The sequence below is a fragment of the Pteropus alecto genome, unplaced genomic scaffold, assembly GCF_000325575.1.
Source record: "Pteropus alecto unplaced genomic scaffold, ASM32557v1 scaffold80, whole genome shotgun sequence".
Classification (NCBI taxonomy): domain Eukaryota; kingdom Metazoa; phylum Chordata; class Mammalia; order Chiroptera; family Pteropodidae; genus Pteropus; species Pteropus alecto.
The window spans coordinates 2523032-2545863 of NW_006430460.1; the positions used below are offsets into that span (position 1 = coordinate 2523032).

General features: G+C 37.9%; 1 protein-coding gene and 1 pseudogene across 5 annotated transcripts in view; both read right to left on the reverse strand.

Moving 5' to 3' along the window:
- The window catches only part of PAN3 (poly(A) specific ribonuclease subunit PAN3), a 104406-nt gene that overhangs the window by 49083 nt on the left and 32491 nt on the right, over positions 1-22832 (reverse strand). For 2 of the 5 annotated variants that reach the window (XM_025046908.1, XM_025046913.1), the window contains one exon: positions 13541-13688. The exons of 2 other annotated variants lie outside the window; for them this stretch is intronic. In XM_025046908.1, coding sequence (XP_024902676.1) covers positions 13541-13688 — 148 coding nt within the window. Of the gene's footprint in view, positions 1-13540; positions 13689-22832 lie in introns of those variants that run through there. One more of the 5 variants, XM_025046918.1, reaches the window with a different exon arrangement.
- On the reverse strand, positions 17513-22578 carry LOC112479761 (annotated as a pseudogene).

Below are 22832 nucleotides of genomic sequence, written 5' to 3' on the forward strand. Positions count from 1 at the left end.
GAGGGTTTTCTTCACATCTGTTCATCCTGTCTTCACCTAACTCAGATGGAATTACTTTTTGAAAGTTCACTGACTGAGGACATTTCTGTACTATGCTATTACCCTGGTTAAAACGAAACGGAAAACAAAAATAAACTTCATAGATTCCCGACTGCCTGTGTTTAAAACGTTTAAAGAAATTCTATCCATCCTTTAAAATTCATCTCGAATATTTCCTTTTCTGTAAACCTTTCTTTCCTGGATACCCTCATTTGAATCCGATAAAAGCTCACATTCCTTCAAATCTCACATTCTGAACTTACTTTCCTCTCTAGAATTAAAGAGGGTGGATGTCTGAACCGCCTGTGACATTTTTAAAATTACAAAAGCCAACATTTAAAATGTGAAGTTTCTGACTCCGACGGTGTCAGATGAGACCTTCGCGGAGGAAGCGCGAGTTTCAAGGCACCAGGTGACTCTCATCGGCAACTGTGGAGGGCAGGTGACCGGAAGTGCTGCGTGAGCTTGGGCGCCGGGCAAGGTTCCAGAAATCCGAGGAACAGGGGCCAGTCCCGATCTCACCAAGCTCATACGCCACCAGAAAGCCCACGAACATGCTTCAATTTTTTCAATTTTAGCACTTACTCTAGGTCTCCACGTGTAATCACAATAATAGATAAAATGATTTTTAAAAAAACAATCTCCAGAAGCATTTAACTGTAGCGGAAGAAAGAAATATATATAGAACATACAGATAAAACTTTAAAAAATATTTGAGTCACTCAAAACACCACAGAAGCACAGAGATGGGAGACAGCAATGACTCGAGAAGCAGAAGTGGCTTTGCGGACAAAGAGGCGTTTGACCTCATCCATGAAACACAGGCAAGATCTCAGGAAACCAAGAGTCTTCCGCAGAGCGAGGCCCAAGCAAAGGCACAGAGACGGGGGGAAACAGCTGACCGTGTTCAGAGACACAGTCTCAGGCAGGATGTGTATTTTACAACAGGGCAGGTAGGTCCTCCGTGAGGTAAAGTAAAAGGGACGAGGCTTATTGAAACAGTAAAGAAGCTGGCTGCCTTTTAATAGTAATCTTCAATTATTTTCATTCTAAAAATATTTACTGAGCATCTGCACATGGTTCCTGCCACAAGGGAGGTTATATTCCAATGGGAGGGAAGAGGACCACTCGTCCTAATTTAAATGAAAACAAAACTTCGTCTTGTAATAAATTCTGAAAGGAAGTGAACAGGGTAACGCGATAGAAACGAATGGTGGAAAATTTCCTTTTCATCAGTCGAAGGCCTTCCTTTGTGACATGTGAGCTGACACCTAAGAGATGGGAAGGAAGCAGCCACGGAAAGAACAGGTGGGACGGTCTGTGCACAGAACGAGCCAGAAGGAAGCCTGACATCTGAGACCAGTGTGGCTGGAACTGAACACGTGATGGGAACGAAGAGCCAGTGGGCTAGAAAGGCATACGAGACGCACAGGCCACGGTGAGGGGCTTGCGTTTTATTTCCGTGACAATTAGAAAGCCATGACCTGATTTACAGTTAAGATTCCTTCTGCTCTTATATGGAAAATGAACTGCAGGGGGAGACCAACTAGGCTGTTGAGACAGAACAGGGAAGAGGCCGTGATGGCTGGTCTAGGATGGGGGCAGCATAGCCCAGAGCTACAACATGAAGGCTGAACTGAGACGATTATGACAGATGAGCTGTGGAAAGTGAAGGAAAAAGAACAAAATGAGTCTTAAGTTTCTTGCTCAAACATCTTTCAGAAAGTGATGATAGCTTTTACCCAACTTCATAAAGTTGAAAGCCAAGACAAGAAAAGGCCTTAACTCAGCAAAAGGAATGCAGCAGCAGAAGAATTAATAAATCCTGAAATGAACCGAGGTACCAAGGGAAGTCAGGACATATACTCTGCTAAGGTAATTGGGAGAGAGATTTTCACATGGCTCAGCTAGCTTAGGAGAACACTAAACCCGGGTAAATGAATGCAAGCAGTTTAGGGTCCTTGCTGCCTATAAGTTTCTAAAAACATGGAAATTACACATGCACATACAAATAGCTCCACAATAATCATAGCAAAATCCCCCAAAATGAAAAATTTCACACGTGTTAACATTTTAACTATAAACACGCGGAACTGAAGGTATCTCAGGTGAGAAGTCCCGCTCCACCTCACTGTGCCCGGCTGGTGCCCAGGCCGTCCTACGGCCTTGGCCTGTGACCCAGACGGTCTTCTATACCCAGACTGTGCGGGACCTGGGGGACAAGGACGGATGGGCCTGCGTGGGGACGGGAACGGCAGGTTTAGGACATGTATGTGTTTATTTGATGCACGTCTTTCGTTAATCTTTTAAAAGATTAACAGTGAACCATGCTAGTTTTCATACCAGTAGCTTTTTCTAGTATTAACGGTTGAAGTCGTGAGATAAATCTATTATAGTCAGAAATATTTCATGAACATAAGAAACAGTACTTGTCTTATTGTATACTAGAATTAAAAGTCGAAATTATTAAAGTGGCAAAACAAAAGCAGTATCTTACACTACTATGTTTGAAATATACCTTCATATTTTTCGGGGGGGGGGAGCAGGGAGCGGTCATGTTCTCCACTGATTTCAGTTTAAATATAGTATTACTTTATGATAAAACCAAGTCTAAACTTGTGCTTAAAAGTTTCTCCAAACAATTCCCTCAGGGTCTACTGTTATTTCCTGTGAATTCAGGTACATACAAAATTGCCTCCAGGAGTTAAGTATAAGAAACAAAACCCCTCAACAAACTTAAATTTCTCAAAATTAAAAAATTGGGAGATGTTTTAATATTTATTTTACCAAGTCATTTTATTTTATGCGACAAAACTAAAGATTTCTCTGAAAATAAATTACTTTTCATTAGATAAAAATTTTTAATTACAAACATATTTTTATACAAATAAAGATGAAAAGCCAGAGCTCTGTCATCAGGGAGAACAGACAAATCAGACTGTAAACGTAATCTCGGTCAGGGAATATCCAAAAGAAAAGAAGTCACAACTCCAAGAATATGCCTGTCATAATTTCCAAAATATCAAGAAGCAATACAATTGAGCAAGTGACAAAAATCCCTGCTTCTCTATAGAAGAGATAAAAATGTGTAACTAATTTTTAAATAATAATAATAATAAAATGGAACATAAGCATTTAACGTGCAAGAAACTATACAACTGTGTATCAAATAAGAAAACAAAACTGCACTCTATTTAGTGTTTTTGATGCAAACGATTTTTAAATTTTTTTCATTATTAATAATTTAAGAAAAGGTATATGGGGTTATTAATAGGATTTCTCCCATTGTTTTTAAGAATTACTAAAAGCAACCATCGAAAGCTACTATGAGTCTTCCAATTACACCAACACATTCTATGTGCCTTTAATTGAAATTACTGACTTAAAATTCTCACTTCCTAGTTTAACAATATGCATGCTAGCCACCTGTTAAATCTACTCCAAGAAAAACATGATAAGAAAATAGTATTCGAATCCGTAAATTCAGGTAAGTTCTGGACTGGGCCAAACCTAAAACTTCATTCTGTAAAAATGACAGGAAATTTGTACGCACTCTCAGACTATTATTTAATAGAGGCATGATTTCGCCACAGTTATTTTTCCGTTAACAGATTATAGCTTATACCCAACATGATAAAAGGGAACATTTAAAAAAATTTTCTGGATAAAGGTTATTTATGCCAGAACTCAAATTAATACAAATTAAATACCTTATCTAAAGACTTACTCTGATTCTTAATACATATATATCTAAATTTGTGGATATTATTTGTTTTTAAGCCTACGAAAATTCTCAATGAAGTATGCATTTCATAGATAACTTGTATAAAATTATATGAATAAGGACCATGAAGGTATCACAAATATAAAGAAAAAGTATTAAATGTTTACTGAATTACAGTAACATTTCAATTATAAAAATTAAATTTGATTAAAGATACGATTATTTTCTCATTACATTACACAGTAAAAATGTCAATTTTCAACACACTCCAAAAAGCTTTCTTCATTTATTTTCTTCATTTTTCACATGTAAATATCCTTTAAGAGAAGCCATGTTGATCGGTCCACGCTGATAAACGCAACTCAGTATCTAGAGAATTTCAGCAACTGATTTACATAATCATACTCCATTTGGGCTGAATATCTAAGTAAGATAAAAGGTACCTGGGCATTAATAAAACTCTTAGGTGCCCTAATGCTTTCTCACAAAATTCATTTAATCTCGTTGACCAAATTTAGGCAAATACTGCTGAGTTCATAGGATGAATCTAACCTGCGTTTTGCCAGCCACGCCCTCCTGTGTGACATCTGATGGAGACCGTGCCTGCACGACTGTTCTGCTTCCCATGTCTATACACAGCAATCATCCTTTGGCCTAACTGTAGCCTCACCTCTATCGATTGCTTCGTTTCCTTCTGAGTTTTCATTAATTAATTCCACAAATATTGGAATATTGACTATGTGTAAATTATACTGCATAAATCCCTAAAAATGTGAATAACTTGTTCACATTTTTAAAAACCAGTTAGGGTCTGAATTACCATTTTTAAGAACTATACCGTCCAGTGTGTATAGCAGGCAGCTTACTTTGATCATTATAATATCTGAAGAAACAAAACAGTGTAACCTGCTTAGCCCCCAAACTTGGCCAAACGATTTGAAATGACAGGATCTGCAGCGGTGGCAGTCTTTGAAATCACAGCACTTTAGGTTATTTAAACAAAGGGCCAAAACAAAATGGGAGGAGGGTGGGTGTTAGCTACCGAACATAACCCTTTTGGATCAAAAGAACCATTGTTTCCTTCTCAAGTGATAATGTTTATGAGTAAATGGTATCTTTCATTCATAGTGATAAATTGTGTTGTTTAGGGACAAGAAACTTACTCCAAGACAAGTGTGCCTGATTATAAAAAATTATATTCACAAAAAATGCAAGATGGTTAACTTTAGACTTCTGCACAAAAAATTTAACAACATACCTAATTAAAATATAACGTGCAAATAAGATATTCGATTACTAATTCTAGATCCATGGGGTTTAAAATTTTAAATAGCCCAGGTACTTATGTTAATCATTTTCCAGGTATTCTAAAAATTTATTATACGTCTTATAATAATTAATTGACATTGTTTTTGTCCCCTTAACATTGCTAAGGTAGAAGAAATCCCTGTTGCCCAGTTTTATTCAAACTGTATCTGTGATCTTGACTGAGCTTCGGTAACTCCTGTCACAGTTAATTCAATGGTTCTTTTTCTGGTAGCTTCATTTATCCAGAACATAGATGTGAACCAAAAAAGGCAAAACCAGCCTCAGCCGTAATTTAAAGGCGATGTACCTTATTCACAGGCAACAATTCAAGTCCTTGACTCAAAATCTTTTCCTTATTTAAAAAAAAAAGAAAGAAAGATCTGAAAAAAATATACTGGCGTTCTCAGCCCTTGGCAGGGTAGAAGAAGAAAGGGGTTACAAGAAAGAAGAGGCGAGGGGACAGCACGGAGCACTAAGCAGAGCAGGGGCCTCAAAACGGCATCCCAAGAAAATAATCTTATTGGCACCACTTAACAGATTCGGAGAGCGAAGGAAAGGCCTTACCTTCAAGGAGTTACGACCTAACACGCTGGGGCAAGGGACCACGGCGAGGGCGAAGACTTAAGTAATGACAAACTGCTGGGACTCTGATACCAGAGGGTGTCCACTGAACTCTGCTTCAGGCCAATCGCAGAGACACAGAAAGTTGAGCGTAAGTCATCCAAAAAAAAAGTTATATTTTGTTTCAAGCAACAGCAATGCAAATTTCAGAAATCTTTCTTCGAAAAAGAGCTGAAAATGTAACATTTCAACAAAGCCATATAGCTTCTGATATCCAAAAAGGTCAAGTATGCCGGAAAGCTTCATTTCCCATGGCAAAGGATAAATCACTTACTGCAGCTGCTTTGGTGAGTTCCTTAAAGTACATACAAAAAGATGTAAATAAGATAATGTCCCAAAATGTACATACGTGAGCTTACAGGGACGGACTGTTAAAATTTTGCATCCAAAGAAGCCTGGGAAACATAGCCAAGCTGCTTAAAAAAATGGAAGCCCAGATTCTGATAGACAGTCGTCACTGGAAGAACCCAGTTTCCAGGCTTACCCACAGACTGCCCACTCATGCTCCTCCCTGCTTTCCCCTCCCCAGTGACAGGAGAGACATCTGGAAGCCACTTGACTGGGGTTCCTAACTGATTACACAGACGAGTGCACCACAGACAAGCTGAGTATCTGCCCGGGACTGTTCCATTACATTATGGACCTATTTGTTTCAACATCACACACCGTGGGCAATAAGATTATGGTCCATAGTAGTTATAGCTTGGATAGCAGTTTAGAGACTAGTTATATTAATATCCTACTGATCTTACTGTTTTCTAAAAGGTATACCGCCCCAAGGGATTTTAGTTACTAGTTACTATTTACAGGAATACCAGTCTAAAATCTAGATAACTACATCTAAAATATGGGAAGATGTTCATGAAATCATAAGAAAACATCTCATTTCAGACATATCAATATAGAAGAGAGTCAAGACTAAAAAAATCCAGAACTGGACATTATCACCATCCAAACGAGTGGCCTGCATCTGAGGCTTCACAGGCCCGTGTGCACTGGGGGTTTTGAGAGATCCATCTCTCATTCTTCTCTCTTTACTGAGACTCTTCCCACACGGCCTACTCCAAGGTAAATGCAGAAAGGCAAGAATCAGGAAAAAAGACGGCTTTTGTATACGAATATTACTGGTCAAGCTGAGAAGAGCCAGGAGAAATTCAAGGAACAGAGGAGGCTGCCACCATTCAATGCCTTCCTACGGAGTCACCAGACACGGTACCCACGGCACAGTCACTTTGTTCACACACTCTCTCCCCGCACTAGGTCTGACCGCCAGGCACCCCTGAGCCTAAACGGGTAAAGAAGAAATGACTCCTGGAGCTCTCAACCCACCTGACTGAAAGGAAGTAAAAAGCCCGACTGCTAACTCTCCCCATCCGGCTAAGATTCAAGACTGGCCTTGGGCGTGGACGAACGCGCGTTCTCCCGGCCCAGGTCACCCAGAGCCCCGGCACGCAGCAATCCGTGTCACGCAGACCCTCACGGTGTTACCACCACGGAACGCACCTGCCCTCATCCCCACCTGGACGCACAGGGGCCTGGGTGGGGTTTCCTGTCCATCCGCACAGACACTGGCCAGGAAGGCCACACGCCTTTTCAAGCCTAGGACAAAAATCGAAGTCTTCTGTCCTCTCTGCCACCTCTCGCCACTGTCCTCATGCGTCTCCTTTCAGTGTACCTATCTCCTAGAGAGCGACATGTCACAAAACGACATTTTACATTAGAAAGACTTTTGAAAGCATCTGATATTTTCTTCCCACAGAAACGAAAATGCTAAAACACAGGGATCCCAAGGCGTGCCACAAGCCACGCGGCTACTTTAGTAGAAAAACTGGTACCGTCTTCGAAAGGCGATGGAGTCATGATCCCAAGAGAGCAGCCCAAGGGCCGCAGAAGATGTCGCTGCAGTCACAGATGACCAACCTACAGTCCAAGGGGCCGCAACCCACTCCACCCAGCCCCTCCTCCTCAACTAAGGGACAAGTTGGCCAGTCCCCAGAAGGACACACGACCAGGGTCCCTGAGCAGCGCAATGGCATCCAGCGGCAGCTACGCAGCCACAGCCCCCTCCGTGCCCTTCCCGGCCCATCTCGGTCTTCCGACCCAGAGGGAACATAGTCAGCAGCCACACCCAGCCCAGATCCGGTTTCACACTCTGCTGCTCTAAAACCTCCCCAGGGACATCAGCATCTGTCCCCACACACGTAGGCCCAGAGCAGCCCCGCTCCAGGATGAGCTCGCCAGGGCAGGGCGGCGCAAGGGCCCTCTGCGCACAGCCTCAGGGACCCCTCGTCTTAACTTCACGTCTTTACTGTATTGTTAGGTAGAAAGCAATCCCCAATTAGAAAACCAGGAAAGGTCTGAGTGATTCTGCTGAATATACCTGAAAAACAAAGTAGATACAAAAATGGAAACATGCAACTTAAAACGTATACTTACAAATATTTTAACCGGTTTTAAGAAAGCTTTAGCACCTCAAAACATCCAGTAACTCTAGTTCTGATGCAGTTCAACTTTCAAACAGGCATATTTCTGTTCCTCATCTGACTATTCACCTACATCCTCTTGAATACCTCAAGTTTCTAGAAATTCTTCAAAGATGATTATTGAATCATTAAAACTCACTGTACTTAAGAGACGACCTACCAACAAAAATTTTCCCAAGATGGAAATGAAGCTTAAATGAGCACGCATTTACAAGGCACCATCTACATGCCTAAATTTGTGCAAAATAAATAAGAAACGACAACGTCATAATGATGTTTAAGAATCACGTAAATTTTTTTATAATTTTTATTTTCAGCAATTGTATCGCTTTGTAAAACAAAATAATCTAAAATGATAGCTTATGGAATTTTTATGCCATTGGTGATTCTGACATAGAGCCTAAGATATAGAGTGAAATTTTAGATATGAACTTAGATATTCACCATCTGCAAAATCGCCAGCAGTTCCCTGTTCCCCCAGTGGTAATTACTCTCCTCAACTGGGTATCAGAGTAGTAATACGGCTGGACAGACATGTTCGTGAACTTAATTTTATCCCCACTAGCGTTCCAGTCATCATGACTGATATCAGTTAGTGATTTCTAACCTATATAGTTTGATAATTTTAATGATATTTTTCCCCAGTCTGCCCTCGTGTTTTTCAGATTAATTATATGGACACACACATACATACGACTAGCCTGAAAAAGAAAATAACTGAAAAGACTCTCTGGTAGAAAAAATTTTGATTCATTCCACTCAAGAACTAGGATTGGTGGGTAAAAGGCAGACAAGACAGTTTAGTTCAGCATAAGATATAATTTTCCTTTTTATTTAAACTGTTAAAATGTACACTGGGCTGCTCTGGTTAGCTAATGAACTCCTTATTGCTACTGTAAGTCACAAAGCAGAAACTAGATGATAATCTGTCGGGAATGCCACCTCTAAACTGGCACAAGGCTGAACTATGTAAACCCCAAAGGTTCCACCTAGATTAATGACCAACATCAGATTATTGCACACGCTAACTACTATCAACTGAAATGAATTAAGTCTCCCTTTCTCCATCCATGATATGAAACGATACAGAGCCAATTAATCATGGGACTATTTTTTAGCATAGAACTTTAAAAGTAAAAAGGATCTCTTTATCCAAACCTTTCGTCATTATGAGAACTAACTCTATTTTAAGTAGCGTATTATATATATATAGTTTATATCTTTTAACATTTTTGAACAAGACTAATGGATCAATATTAATTTCTCCTTTTCCTTTCCCTTCCCCTTTTCCTACCTGACCAAGCCAAAAAATATATTAAAGAATATTAGCTACTTTTACCCATCGATTTGGCACCCTCGGAAATATATAAGAAATGATGAATATTTCAAAAAACTGAATCTAAAAACATATTTTCCTTAGATTTTTCTAAATTATTACAATATAATCTATAACAAATGAATATAATTATTTAATAACAGTAAGTTTAGTATAATTAAATTCTTCCCCCAAATCAGTCATGTGAGATTTGCCATAATAATTTACAATAAAATATAACAATGGTCCAAAAAATCTGCACCATCTTCATCTTGAAGTAATGTTTATTTAAAAATTCTGAAAGTCACGTACGACTCTCTCTTTTGTAAATCAATGATGGCATTTTCAAGTCCAAGGACTATCCTGTGCCCCTCCTAAGTGTCCACACACAATCAAGCAGAACAAGGATACTCTAATCCTGAGTCAGAACCGCCCATCAACCCACCAGGTGACCTATCGGAACAGCCCCATAAATGGATGCTCCAGGTGCGAGCTCTCATAAAATCACTTTCCAGAAGACTGCAGCCAATGCCAAGGTAATTCAAGGATACCAAGTCTACTACCGAACCAAAACACGCTAAGGAAAAATTTTGATGGAGAAAACATTCAGGGACTGGTTCTCATGATAAAATTATTTTTCATGGCACTAAAAATCAAAGCATAAACTATCCTGTCATATACGCTTAGTCATAATTTCACTTCTAAAGATCTATTCGAAAATTGTTTGCCTAAAGCAAAAGCTACCAGAAAAATATAGCTTTAGACCACACAATACTTTAAAAGTATTCTTACTGTAACATGCTGTGGAAATAAATTTTGCTAAGGGGGTGTTAAACCAGCGGTCCTTAACTTTTGGAAGGATGTGAACCTCAGGGTAATACGAGCTGTGACCAGAGAAAAACGCATACTTACGAATTTAAAAATATGCACGGAATTGTAGGCGCTTACAAAAACAACGAAGCGCAAGCGAAGTGCATACCCCAGATCCTTCACAGGACCAACGAAGAGGGGCAGCTATCGTTCCAAGGTTAAATGTGCATAAAGCAAGTAAGCCTACGACCCCTGACTTCTTCAACTGAAGCAGAATAAAATGGCTGTGTAGAAGCTAACAGCAACATAACACGTGCTGCGTATTTTCAACATCTTTAAACTCCTTTTAAACCTAACTAGCTAGGAATAAATTCAAATAACGTGTATTAAATTTTGTTGCATTAAAACTTAAAAAAAACCCACACAAATCATGTTTTAAGAGTGATCAAAATAAGTTTTTAAAAAGAGTTGATTCACTCAGGATCTAATCTGTCCCCAGAATTATGCTTTCGTTCCTTACGATTTGAGGAAATTCAAAATCTTAATATTTACTTAACTTTGCTCCAATATTTTTACATTTCAAAATATGTACATTTCAAGTATGTATTTTTTCATATATAATGAAAAAGGCATTACTCTAGTTTACATTTAAGTGTCAATATTTAAAGTTTTACATTTTGTTTTTTTGGTTTTTTTTTTTTAGAAAAACAGTAGTTTGACATTATTTTCAAGGGCAATAATCTGGAATAGAAATTGAAAAAAAAATAAAACTTTATAACTGAAAACTATCAACAGGTTACACCTATAGTAGACAAGAAGACTTAACAATAAATTAAATCACCACTAAGGCAGGCAAATAGACTTTACAATCTTTATTTTACAACCTTAAAGTAGAAATGTCAAGAACCTTTCCTAGGCCTCGAAAAAAACAACATTTGTGGGTAAGAAGTGATGAAACGCATCAAAGGGGTAAAATGGTTTTCTGAATGTCGGACTTAATTTTTTTTCTTTGCTCATCTCCAGAGAATGTTTTAAAACTATTAACTAAAAGGAAAAAATAGGGAGAAATATTAATAAATGCAAAACCATTCATCGTTCCAGTGTTTTTGGACGATATTTTAGCTTAGTTGACTGTCATCTGAATGAAGAACAATTTTTAAAGAACAGGTATCACAATTCCAGGAATACATTGAATATGATATATTGACCTATTTATTTCCAATGGTTCCAGACAGTAATCTCTCTCATTAATAGAAAGCAGAATGACCATTTTAATGTTAGCGCTCTGTACAAGAGTAAGTAGTTTCTCAGCTAATTTAATTTTTAAATTAATTAACTGCATCCCAAATTAGGTTGTGACACCCAGTTGGGACCAATGAAACACCTATACACACATTAATACCTACTGGAAAGCTTAAAAAAATACCAGGGCGATAATGGATTTTTTTTAACTAAATGTTTTCAAGATCTAAAATTCCCCTTGACATTTTTCACCCCTACAATATTTAAAGAGCCTATTCTCTGCAATGGCAAGATTGAACTAGTCTGATCGAATGTGTGAATGAAATCTTTTTGAAACAAGGAAAGACAAGTTATTAGGCCAAAATAAACTGGCACTTAATGACGAAAGCCCAAGCTTTCCAGCTGCCGAATGGATGCCACTATTGTGGGTGCTGTGTAAACACTGCCCGAGTGCTAAGAATTTTAGGTGTGTAAGTAACACGCAGATTACGCTCACGGACACAGTGTGACCGCACCACGATGGGAGCCAAGTCGCCGTGGCACATTACTTACAAGTAAACTTTTATATGCTACCGGGGAAATTCAATTCTGACACTTCTCTCTAGGAAAGAAGGGAAAACGTTCACATATTTAACTGGACCTGAAAAGAGCCAAAGTAGAAAAAAAGAAAAAGGACAAGAGGGGGGCGGGGACTGAAGGAGGGGGAGTCACTGGGGAGTCAGGGGGGAGTCAGCGGAGAGGCAGGGAGCGAGACAGGCATGGGAAGGAGGCACCAATAAAGCCTTGGCAACGCCGGCTGCTCAGCCTCCGAGTCTCCTGTATCCTTTACATGCTACACCAGATGCTGTTCCATGACGCTATCATGACCTTCTCCCATTCTTCTTTCCCAAAAGGTCCTGGATTTTGATATCGGTATCAAAAGCGACACTCCCCCTATTAACTGGTTAATAAGCTCGGGAGGCAGCACTGGTCCCGGGCTGATCTAGACAGATCTTTTGTCTTCATTTGGTGTATATATATATTTCATGTTGTTTCTATTTTTCGAAACATTCAAGACCAATGATGACTGTCCAGTACAGGTTCTAGAAACACCATCTGTGTGAGGGGCTCAAACATTTACAGACACGAGATAACCTGCTCAGCACTTAATTCGATATAATTTTCATATCTTGTATTTCTGACTAAGGTACATGACAGTTGAGATGGGTGATGTTAATTATCTAATACATTTTTCATATTTTTATATAATAAAATATGATTGTTATGGAGTAGAATGCAAAGTTTGCATGAATTTTTAAGAAAGAGAGGACTTCCAAAAAAAATAGGGTTCACAAAGGGTCACTTTGAACGATGTCTCAGGACTCCTGGGGTATAAGTACATTTGTTCAAATTCTGCCATTATGAGTAAACTTAGAAGAAAACGATCAAGAAGTACTATTTTCCTGACCTCAATGACTCCTAATACATTTCTTTCCTACTATTTTTTATAATACTTTACCGAATTTAAAATTACAAATTAAAACCTACAACAGATTCATAACCAAACATCTGCAAGTTAATAAATACACCTAAACTTGTATTTTGAATGATACAAAATAATTTTTTAGCAATTTAGTGCAAAACGACTGAAGCATATACACACATCAATATTTTATCTCTTATCTCTTAAAGAAGATTTTGAGTGAAGCAGCATTCTCACTGACTAAAACAATAGGGAAATACTAAGGTCCAGATAGGTATTTTTCCTAAATAACCATTTCTCCTATAAATTTATTTCTGTGCTTTTAAACATCCTTATATATAAACTTTGTTCATATTTAAATTCTGCTTTCAATTTCTCAACTACACGTTTGGTCTGGTACCAAAGACTGGAACGTAAACTCATGTGTTCAAATGAGAATCATCCAAGTAATACAGTCTCAGTTCTGATAAACTAGTAGCAAATGGTGCTTCCAGATTCCGTATCTGGAACTCGCTGGAAACAGTGACTCAACTTACCTGGTGCTAGCCCGGCAGCGGCGGGACCTCCCAGGGATGGGTGAGAGAACACTTGAGAGAAGGCAGACATGTTTGACTGGGACACATTACTCAGCCTGGAGGTTGATCCTCCTTTAGGAATAAACTCGCTTGCGGTAGGATTTGGTGTCTATTCAAAAATCAAATATAGGAAGTTAACACACTTTAAGCCCAAAAAAGACATCGAATCTACTAGGCATTATTCCACAGTACTTTATTTACTGAGTAAAATATTTACTGAAAGGATTTACAGTGTTTTTGAGTTCCCATTATTTTGGGAGAGTATAATTAAATTGCTTGAGGAAAATGTTTTAATCAAATTTGAGAATTTTAATCATTTCATTTGCAAAATATGATTAATACCTCAGAAGCATGTAAATTTTGCTTTTATTGTCGAATATGCATCATTACCAAACTAACGGATTTCAGAGAACCGGGAGGCTGAGACTACCTCAAAACTGAGCAACAAGTTTCAAGTTTCACATCTTTAAACCACTTCTACCAGGATAAAGGTCAAAACTGCCTGCATTCCAAAATTGAATCACTTCTTTTTGTAAGCACTTAAGACATTTCCCCAATAATAAGATGCCATGTACTTAACAGAGTTAAAGACAACAGAAACACTTAAAAACAAGGCAAACGTGGGAGGAATCAAAATAGAAGAAAAACGTAACGGTGGCCCCAATGCCTGCAAAATATTAATGTAACTTGTTATAATAAAAACATTTTACTATTAAATTACATTTTTAAAAATTACTACATCGCAATATTTTATATATTCAAGTGGCATGGTACTTTTGCTTTAAGAACTATTAGAACATTTTAAGACTGTATTTTAGATTCATAAATGGCCTAGATTTTGTCCCTGTGGAACAAATGAGTATCTTGAATATTCTTCTGAATGGTGACCATTTTAAATTCTACATGCTTAAGTGTGATAAAGATTCAATGACCGTTAACATGAATTTCATTTGAATTCAACTTCCAACAGGGTCAACCAAGAAAATAATTTAGTATGTTCATACTTCAGCCCCCACTTTATATGCACATAGAAACTGAGTTTAAAGCATTAAATCATATCACGAAGAATGTAATCACTTAAAAGTATTTTAGAACCATCAGAATGTAAGAATGCAGAAAATCAGAAGATGAGTAATAACTGTACAACCCAAGAAAACATCCCTATTAGATATGAACTTTAAACTGTCAAATTAGAGTTCAAACTATTAGATCTGGAAGATAAGTCAACTGGCTAACCTAATTTTAAACTCTAAAATGATATTTTACACATATGTGCCAGGGAAAATTAAACACAAAGTGATAAAATATAGAAGAAATGTTAATCTGAGCTTAATTAAAATATTCTAGATGTACAGAATGAATGAAGCTCTTTTATGGCCACAGCTAAGACAAAAAATTCTGGGGAGAAAAAAAAAAAAGAATCAGGCCTCAGGCAAAATATAGTTTCCAAAGAGGAAAAAAAAAATCTCCTCTCCCTCTTCTCAGCCTCCATGATCATGTGAGCTAATTCCTATAATAATTCCTCTCTCTCTCTCTCTCTCTCACACACACACACACACACGCACACGCACACGCGCACACACACACGCACATACACACACTTTAAAACCTTCCAAATTCTAAAGTTTTCAAAAACAGTGGCATGTGCTTTGAAAGTATGGTCAATTCCTTAATTTCTGGAGTAGAAAATAAGCCACTGCATTTTACTGACGGTTAATCCCTACTTATAAGCAAACAAATGGCTACTAGCAGGATCACTTCTGAGGTAAGTCGATGTATATCAGTTAATCCTAAATCTATTTTAGAAGATGGGAGTCAAGATAAAAGCAATCAGCCATCTTGGTAAAAGAGTCCAAAATGCCTAGGGGAGATGGGAATTTCAGGATTATAAGATTACTAAAAAAAGCAAATTTAGACAGAGAAAATTATACACACATATGAAAACTTTTAAGCATATTCCTGAGAAATATTACCCAGTTTCCATTTCACTCACATACTACGTTTACTGAGAATGACAGATTATCTGATTTCAAAGCTGAGTTTCTCTAATTCGAAAGACTACTTTTATGGGATCCTATAAACAAGAAAAGAGATGACAGTCTGTTTCTACTTTCCCAAACAAATCATACATAAAATATCATTCTAACAGTTTATGAAGGACCTCAAATTTTATAACAGAAGTTATTAAAATTAATGTAACTATGAAAATTTACACACTAAACTGTGTCTTCTAGAGATTCAACAACCACAATGCAAAAAAACCTACCCAACAGTGAATTTTAATTAAAAAGTGAAAAGGGCCTAAAATCTTTCCCTCCTTTAAGATCTGATTTAGGATGGCAAGGCATTTATTTCCCTTGAGTGAGAGGTTTGGAAGTCTGTTTCATTCAACTTTGAGTATTTGAGTAAAAGGATTTAAAAAGCAGAAAAAAGAATTTTATAGGATTTAGATACAGTGCAAAAAACCCCACAAAATCTAGAGATAAGAGAGTAGAGCTACTACTATTAACAGATAATATAGATTCCTATCGACAATTTAGAGAACTATCAGAAATATTTAAAGTAGTAATTATAAATTACTATAATAATAAATACTTTTTGATAATAAAATTAATTAAAGTAACCATAATGGAAAGACACATTCTAAAACTGCTTTAATATTACTGGTTTAAAATAAAAATGAGGGTTTTACAAAGCAACGAAAAGAACACAGGCACACACGTTCAGCATGTTAAGAATAAAAATTTTTTGAAAGGCAAAGCCGGTAACTAAAACCAATCACATTAAAATGAATTATCTATTCATCAGAAAATTTAAAAATTTCTTTAGTTTTCGGGAGGCAAAGGCTGTATCCAGAAAGAAGACTCATGGACTCGGGTTATACAAATTATCTGTCTAACTTCTGCGATACTAAAGAGAATGCAATAAACCAGAAAAGGAATGGTGAAAAAAAAAAAATCGAAGTTTTATTATTCCTGCCCTATGATTTAGATAATTCCTTCATAACTACCCAGCTATGTTCCTATATTAAATTTGTGATTTATTATAATTACTATATATAATTATTACAGATAATTATTTTTATTCATAACTTGTTTCTATTCTAATCTCTATTCATATTTTAAATCCTAATTTTTATTCATACCTTAAACAGCTTTAAATGCACAGCTGAAAAAAATTAATGTTTACGTTAAATAACAGACATTCGCTTTGTGAAAATTGATCAACAGAGTTTTAGGTTCTCATAAACTTAAATTAACACTGCATCTTTCAGGCTAAAACGACCTAGTGCTTTTTATACAGTAAGTTCTCCAAACTGACATCGTCCCCCGGCATGTGAATATGACACGTACCTGTACTCTCTGGGCAGAAGGGGACTAAATCAGGAGTCCTGATGTTTAGCTGTAAAAGCGCTGCTGTAATTATCTTTATATTTTAAGTGAATTGTTTTAATCCACATATACCACCCAACCACAACGATACAGTATTTCCTACCTGCAAACGACCCATAAAGGTTTTTTACAAATGAAGCTATTTTCTGAGGAGGTTTCTAACTCAGGTTTAATACAACTTTATGCTTTTCTACTATGATTCCAAGAAAACTGTTACTTTTGAAGTAACAGTATTTAATACTCTGCTGGACTCCACTACAAACGGAATACTTATTTAAGACCACAACAAATTAGTCGCATAAAGTAAGAAACTAATTGAGTTAGTGCAACAACATAAAAAGTACAGCCATTAAGTATTCTTTTTCTATTAGGTGGAAAAGACAGAAAGAGGTTTATACTAAATGAAACTAGAACACAAATATTACGTATTTCATTAAGATGATGTGATGAATGACTGAGAAGCCAGTAATACTGGTGAATATTGCTCAGGCTTTTTTTTTTAATCACATAGTAAACTTATAAAACCATAAAATATCTCCTGAGACACAGCTCCATACAATGAGCTTTTAACTTGCTTTATCTGTCTTAATGGCTTCTTAAGTTGCTATCAGTGATCTCTCCACTCTTGAATGAAACATGGCCTGATAACTTTTTCTTAACAGCTCTATTTAGATATAATTGATGTGTAATAAACTGCATATATTTAAAATGTAAACTACGAGAACTCTTGACATAGGAAGACAATCATGAAACCATTACCCAAGCCAAAATAATGAACATATCCATCATGCCCAAAAAAGTTTCCAGGAGCCTCTTCTAAACCCTCCTATTCCTCTCTGCTCCACCACTTTGGTCTCTAGGCAACCAGTGACCAGCTTCCTGTCACAACAGATTAGTTTGTATTTGCTAGAATATAAATCTTTTTTTTTTTTTTGACTAGCTTCTTTCACTTAGCATCCAGATTTATCTATCAATATTTCATTTGTTTTTTACTGCTAATACTCAATAATATCAAAATACCACAATCTGTTTATCCTGTCATCCAATGGACAAAGATTGTTTCCGGTTTTCAGCTCGTGCAAACAAAGCTGCAGTGAACATTCGTGTACCAGTGTCTGTATGAACATGTTTCATTACTCTTGAGTAAATCTCTAGCAGTAAACGGCTTGGACATGTGGTATGTGTATATGTAAACTTTTTAAAAGTTGGTAAGCTGTCGCCCAAAGCAGCTGCACTATTTCAGTACGTCCACCAGCTCTGGGTGGAGGCATCGGCTGCTCTGTGTGCTCAGGAACGCAAGCTCTGGCAGACTTTGACGTTTTAGAAATTTTAATAGGTGTGTAGTGGTATCTCACTGTGGTCCTAATTTGCATTTCCCAAATGACTTATTCTGTATCTTCTCTGGTAAAAATGTCTGTTCAGGTTTTTTTGACCATTTTTAGTGGGGTTGTTTGTTTTCTGTCAAGGCATTTTGACGATCCTGGATAGAAGTCCTTTCTCAGATATGTGATACACAAATATTTTCTCCAGGTCAGTAATTTTTCTTTTCATTCTCTTAATAATATCATTCAAAGAACAAAGGTTCTTGAATTTTGATGAAGTCCAGTTTATAAAATGTTTCTTTCATGGGTCGCATATTTGGTTTGTATCAAAGAAATATTTGCCTAACCAAAGGTGACAGATGTTTTCTCTCATAAGTTTTGTGGCTTCATATTTTACATTTTAGGTCTATGACCCATGCTGAGTTAATTTTTGTAGTGTGAGGTATGGGTGTAAACTAATTTTTTTGCATATAGATACTCAATTATTCCAGTACTGCTTGTTAAAAACATCATCCTGTCTCCACCAAATAGCTCTTACTCCTTTGTCAGAAATCAACACCATACCAGTGAGTTGATTTCTGAACTCTCTCTGTTCTGACGCCAATCCACCTTCATGCCAACAGCACGTGACCTTGACTGCTTTACAGTAAGTCCTGAAGTCAGGTAGTGGAACTCTTGCATGTTTTTGTCTTTTCAAAATATGATTTGGTCTGTAGGTCCTTGGCACTTTCATACAAATGTCAGAATAAGCCTGTCAGTTTGTAATGGAGACTGCATGAATGCACACATCACTTCGGGAAGCGCTCGCATCTTAAAAATACTGAGTCCCCAGAGCCACAAACACGATCTGCACCTCCATTTACTCAGGCCTTCTTGAATTCCTTACATCTTCAGGAACGTTTTAAAGCTTTCAATGTACAGGTATTCAGACATTTCGTCAGGCTGTTACCTATTTTATATTGCTGATATCATAAATTACATCATATTTAGAATTTCAATTTGTTTGTTGCTAGTTTATCTGTATCAGTTTCCTGTGGCTGCTGTAACAAATTGCAACAAATTTGATGGCTTAAAACAACAGAAATTCATTCTCTTATAGTCCATAGTCCAAAATCAAGGTCCTGGCACCCCCTCCAGAGGCTGGAGCAGAATCCATTCCCTGCTTCTCTCCCGGCTTCTGGTGATGCCAGCATTCTCTGGCATTTCTTGGCTTGTCCCATATCACTTCAACTTCTTGCCTATCCTCACATCACCTTCTCTGTGCGTAATCTCCCTACCTCCGTCTTGTAAGGACACTTGTCACTGGATTCAGAACCCACCTGAATAATTCGGGATGATCTCACTTTAAGATCCTTAATTTAATTACATCCGCAAAGGCTCTTTTTCTAAAAGGGGTAAAATCCCCAAGTTCCAAGGGTTAAAACATGAACCTATCTGTTGCAGGCCACCATTCAGTACAGTATGACAGAGAAATAAAACTGAGTTATCCTGACTTTGCATCATGCAGCTTTACAGAACTCACTTATTTGTCCTAATAGTTTTTCTTGTAGATTCCACCTTACTAGCTACAGGTAATTTATACTTTAACTACAGATGATTGTGTCTCTGTGACTGAAGACATTTTTCCTTATCTTTCCAATCTTTGATTTCTTCTTCTCTTATTACATACAAAACATCCAGTAAAAATGCTAAATGAAAGTGGTGAAAGCATACACTCTTGCCTCGCTTCTGACCTAGACAGAGAAGCATCTATCTAGTTTTTCACCATTAGGTATGACATTAGCTGCAGGGTTTGTTTTTTGTTTTTTTTTGTTTTTTTGTAGAGATGCTCTTTTTCAGGTTCGAGACGTTCCCTTGTATTTCTAGTTTGCTGAGAGTTTTTACCAGGAATGGATGTTGGATTTTGTCAAATGTTTTCTCCTATCTATGGAGTTAATCATACGGTTTTAGTTGGGTAATATGATTAATTACATCGATAGATTTTTTTTTAATATTAAACCAACTTTACATGACTGGAACAAGTTTAAATTCTTCATGGTATTATTCTTTTATATACCACCAGGAGTCAATTCGCTAAAATTGTTTTTTGTTAAGAATGTGTATCTCTATATATGTGAAAGACATTGATTTTTGTTTTTTTTACAAAAAGTCCTCAGTTTTTCTATTTTACTTTTTTGGAAAATTCATTTTTTAAAAAAGTTTATTTCACCAAAGACCAATCCTTTGCTGATGTCCAAACTTAAACTATTCTTTCATGTCTGTCTCACAGGAGAAAAACATGAAAGAAAAACAACTTCTGTGGCAGTTTCTCCTAGTTTTTCAAGCACGCATGTAGTACCAACTGGCTCAAAATTCCACTTTGTTTCAAAACACGCATTTTAGATGTATCATCACCGTGATGGTAACATGTCCATTTTGTTCCTGAGCTGTCAAATCACTGCCACTGTCACCGTACATAGGAGCGCGTCATTTTCATAGGTTGGAAAATAATACTCCGATTGATCCCAAGTCTTTATTTAGGGAAGCAGTGACGTGTGTTTAGCTTCTGCCATATGAGTCCTCAAGTCTGCTTTGGATTTGAACTTCACATGGCAGCCATAACATCTATATTGGAGAATTTGCCTCTGGATGAAACCGACCAGTTTCTCTTGCTAATAGAAATTTAATACAAGTTCTGACTTAATTTTGAGATCAAATTTGGGTGCACTGTCCACGTGGCCATGAAATGTCGATTATTACTGCTTTTAGCAAAACAGGCAGACGGCACAGACGGGTGTTCTCCCCCATCAGGCCCGTCGTCCTGATCATCTTCTGACTGAACTTCTAACCATGATTTTCCAAGTTCCAAATAACTGATGACATAAAATTGGTCACATTCGCTGTTCTTAAGACTGATCCTACGATGCTGTTTTTCCCTCGTACGATCTCTAAGCGTGTTTCTGTCCCTAAAGGTCTTCTTCCAGTGCAAGCCCGGCAAGCTGTCAAGCTTTCTGTGTAATGCACCCAGAACCTCACTGCAGTCTACGATGCTGCCTGGCAGTCCAGCGTGGAAAGCATGTCCTCTGGCCACGTGGTCAATGAGAACGGCCCTCTTTCCGAGGAATTCCTCACTGCAAAACGTACAAATGCCATGAACACTGTTACCATTTCGTCCTGGCTGCTGCTGTTCCAGAATTTCTTCCTGTCTCCTAAGTACTTCACTTCTGGGAAAACATCACATAACGAGAAATAACTGTCCTGTTCACATGGAAGAGATGCCACTGGGGAACTGATCCTCATCACACTAAAAAACCCGTCATGGACTGTTCAGTGAACCTTCTCCTCCAATATAAAAGGTACCTTTGGAGTCGGTGAGCCCCCGACGTAGGCCATGATCATCTCGCATGCAAGAACCACGTGCTTCAGAGGTGTGTCTCGTCGGGCCACGGAAAGACATTCTTCACGGAAAGGGCAAGGCAGTGATGGAGAACATTCTGAAGCGGTGGTGCCAGCTGGAGCTCCTGGCGGGGAGAGCGGCTCCAGGACACAAGCCTCGCCGCGTCGCTCACCACCCAGCTCCGCTGCCATCACCGTTGCCGTCCCCTCCCGTGCCCTCCCCTCAGGCGGCCGCCCCTGGGTCACGGGAGCAGCTGGCACTCCGCAGAGGAGAAAGGGCATCCTGCGCTGCCCTCTTCTGCTCCCCGTGCAGTCTCCCTCTGGTTTCGCCATCGCAGTAGTGCTGACCACGTGGAATGGGCTGGGAAGTGGTCTCTCTTTTTTAATTTCCTGGAAAAGTTTGTGTAGAATTCGTACTATTTCTCCCTAAATATTGGGTAGAATTCACCAGTGAAATCATCTGGGCCTTTTTTGTAGGAAGGTTTTTCATTACAGATTCAATTTGTTTAAAAGATTTGGCGTAACCACATCATCTATCACTTCTTGAATAAACTTGGGTAATCTGTGTCTTTCAAGATTTGTCTGCTTCGTCCCTCGCCAAATTTATTGCCATTAAACCCATAACATTTTCTTAGTGTCTACGTAGTATCTGTAGAATCTAATGATGTCACCTATTTCATTCCTGATAATAGTGATTTGTATCTTTTATCTTCAGTCTGGCTAGCTATTTGCCAATTTTATGGAACTTTTCAAAGAACCAGGGTTTGGTCTCACTAATTTTTCTTTATTTTTGTTTTCTACTGATTTCCGCTCTAATCTGAATTCTTTCTTTTCTAATGCTTCTTTGGGTTGAGGTTTTCCTTCTGCAGTTTCTTAACGTAGAGCTGAGAACACTATCAAGGAACATGTCTTCGTTTATGACATAGGCATCTAGTGTCTCTTGAAAACAGTATGTATTGAGTTGTTGCTGGGCAGAGCAGAGCGTTCATATCAAACTGGTAGAGTTGTTCCAGCCTCCCATTTCCTGACTGATTTTCTGTCTCTTCTATTATTGAGAAAGGAGTACTGACATCCCTACCCTATGGCTATTTTTCCTTGCAATTGTAGTAGTCTTTGTTGTATGTATTTTTACCATTATTGGCTGCATAAACATTTAAGAACGGT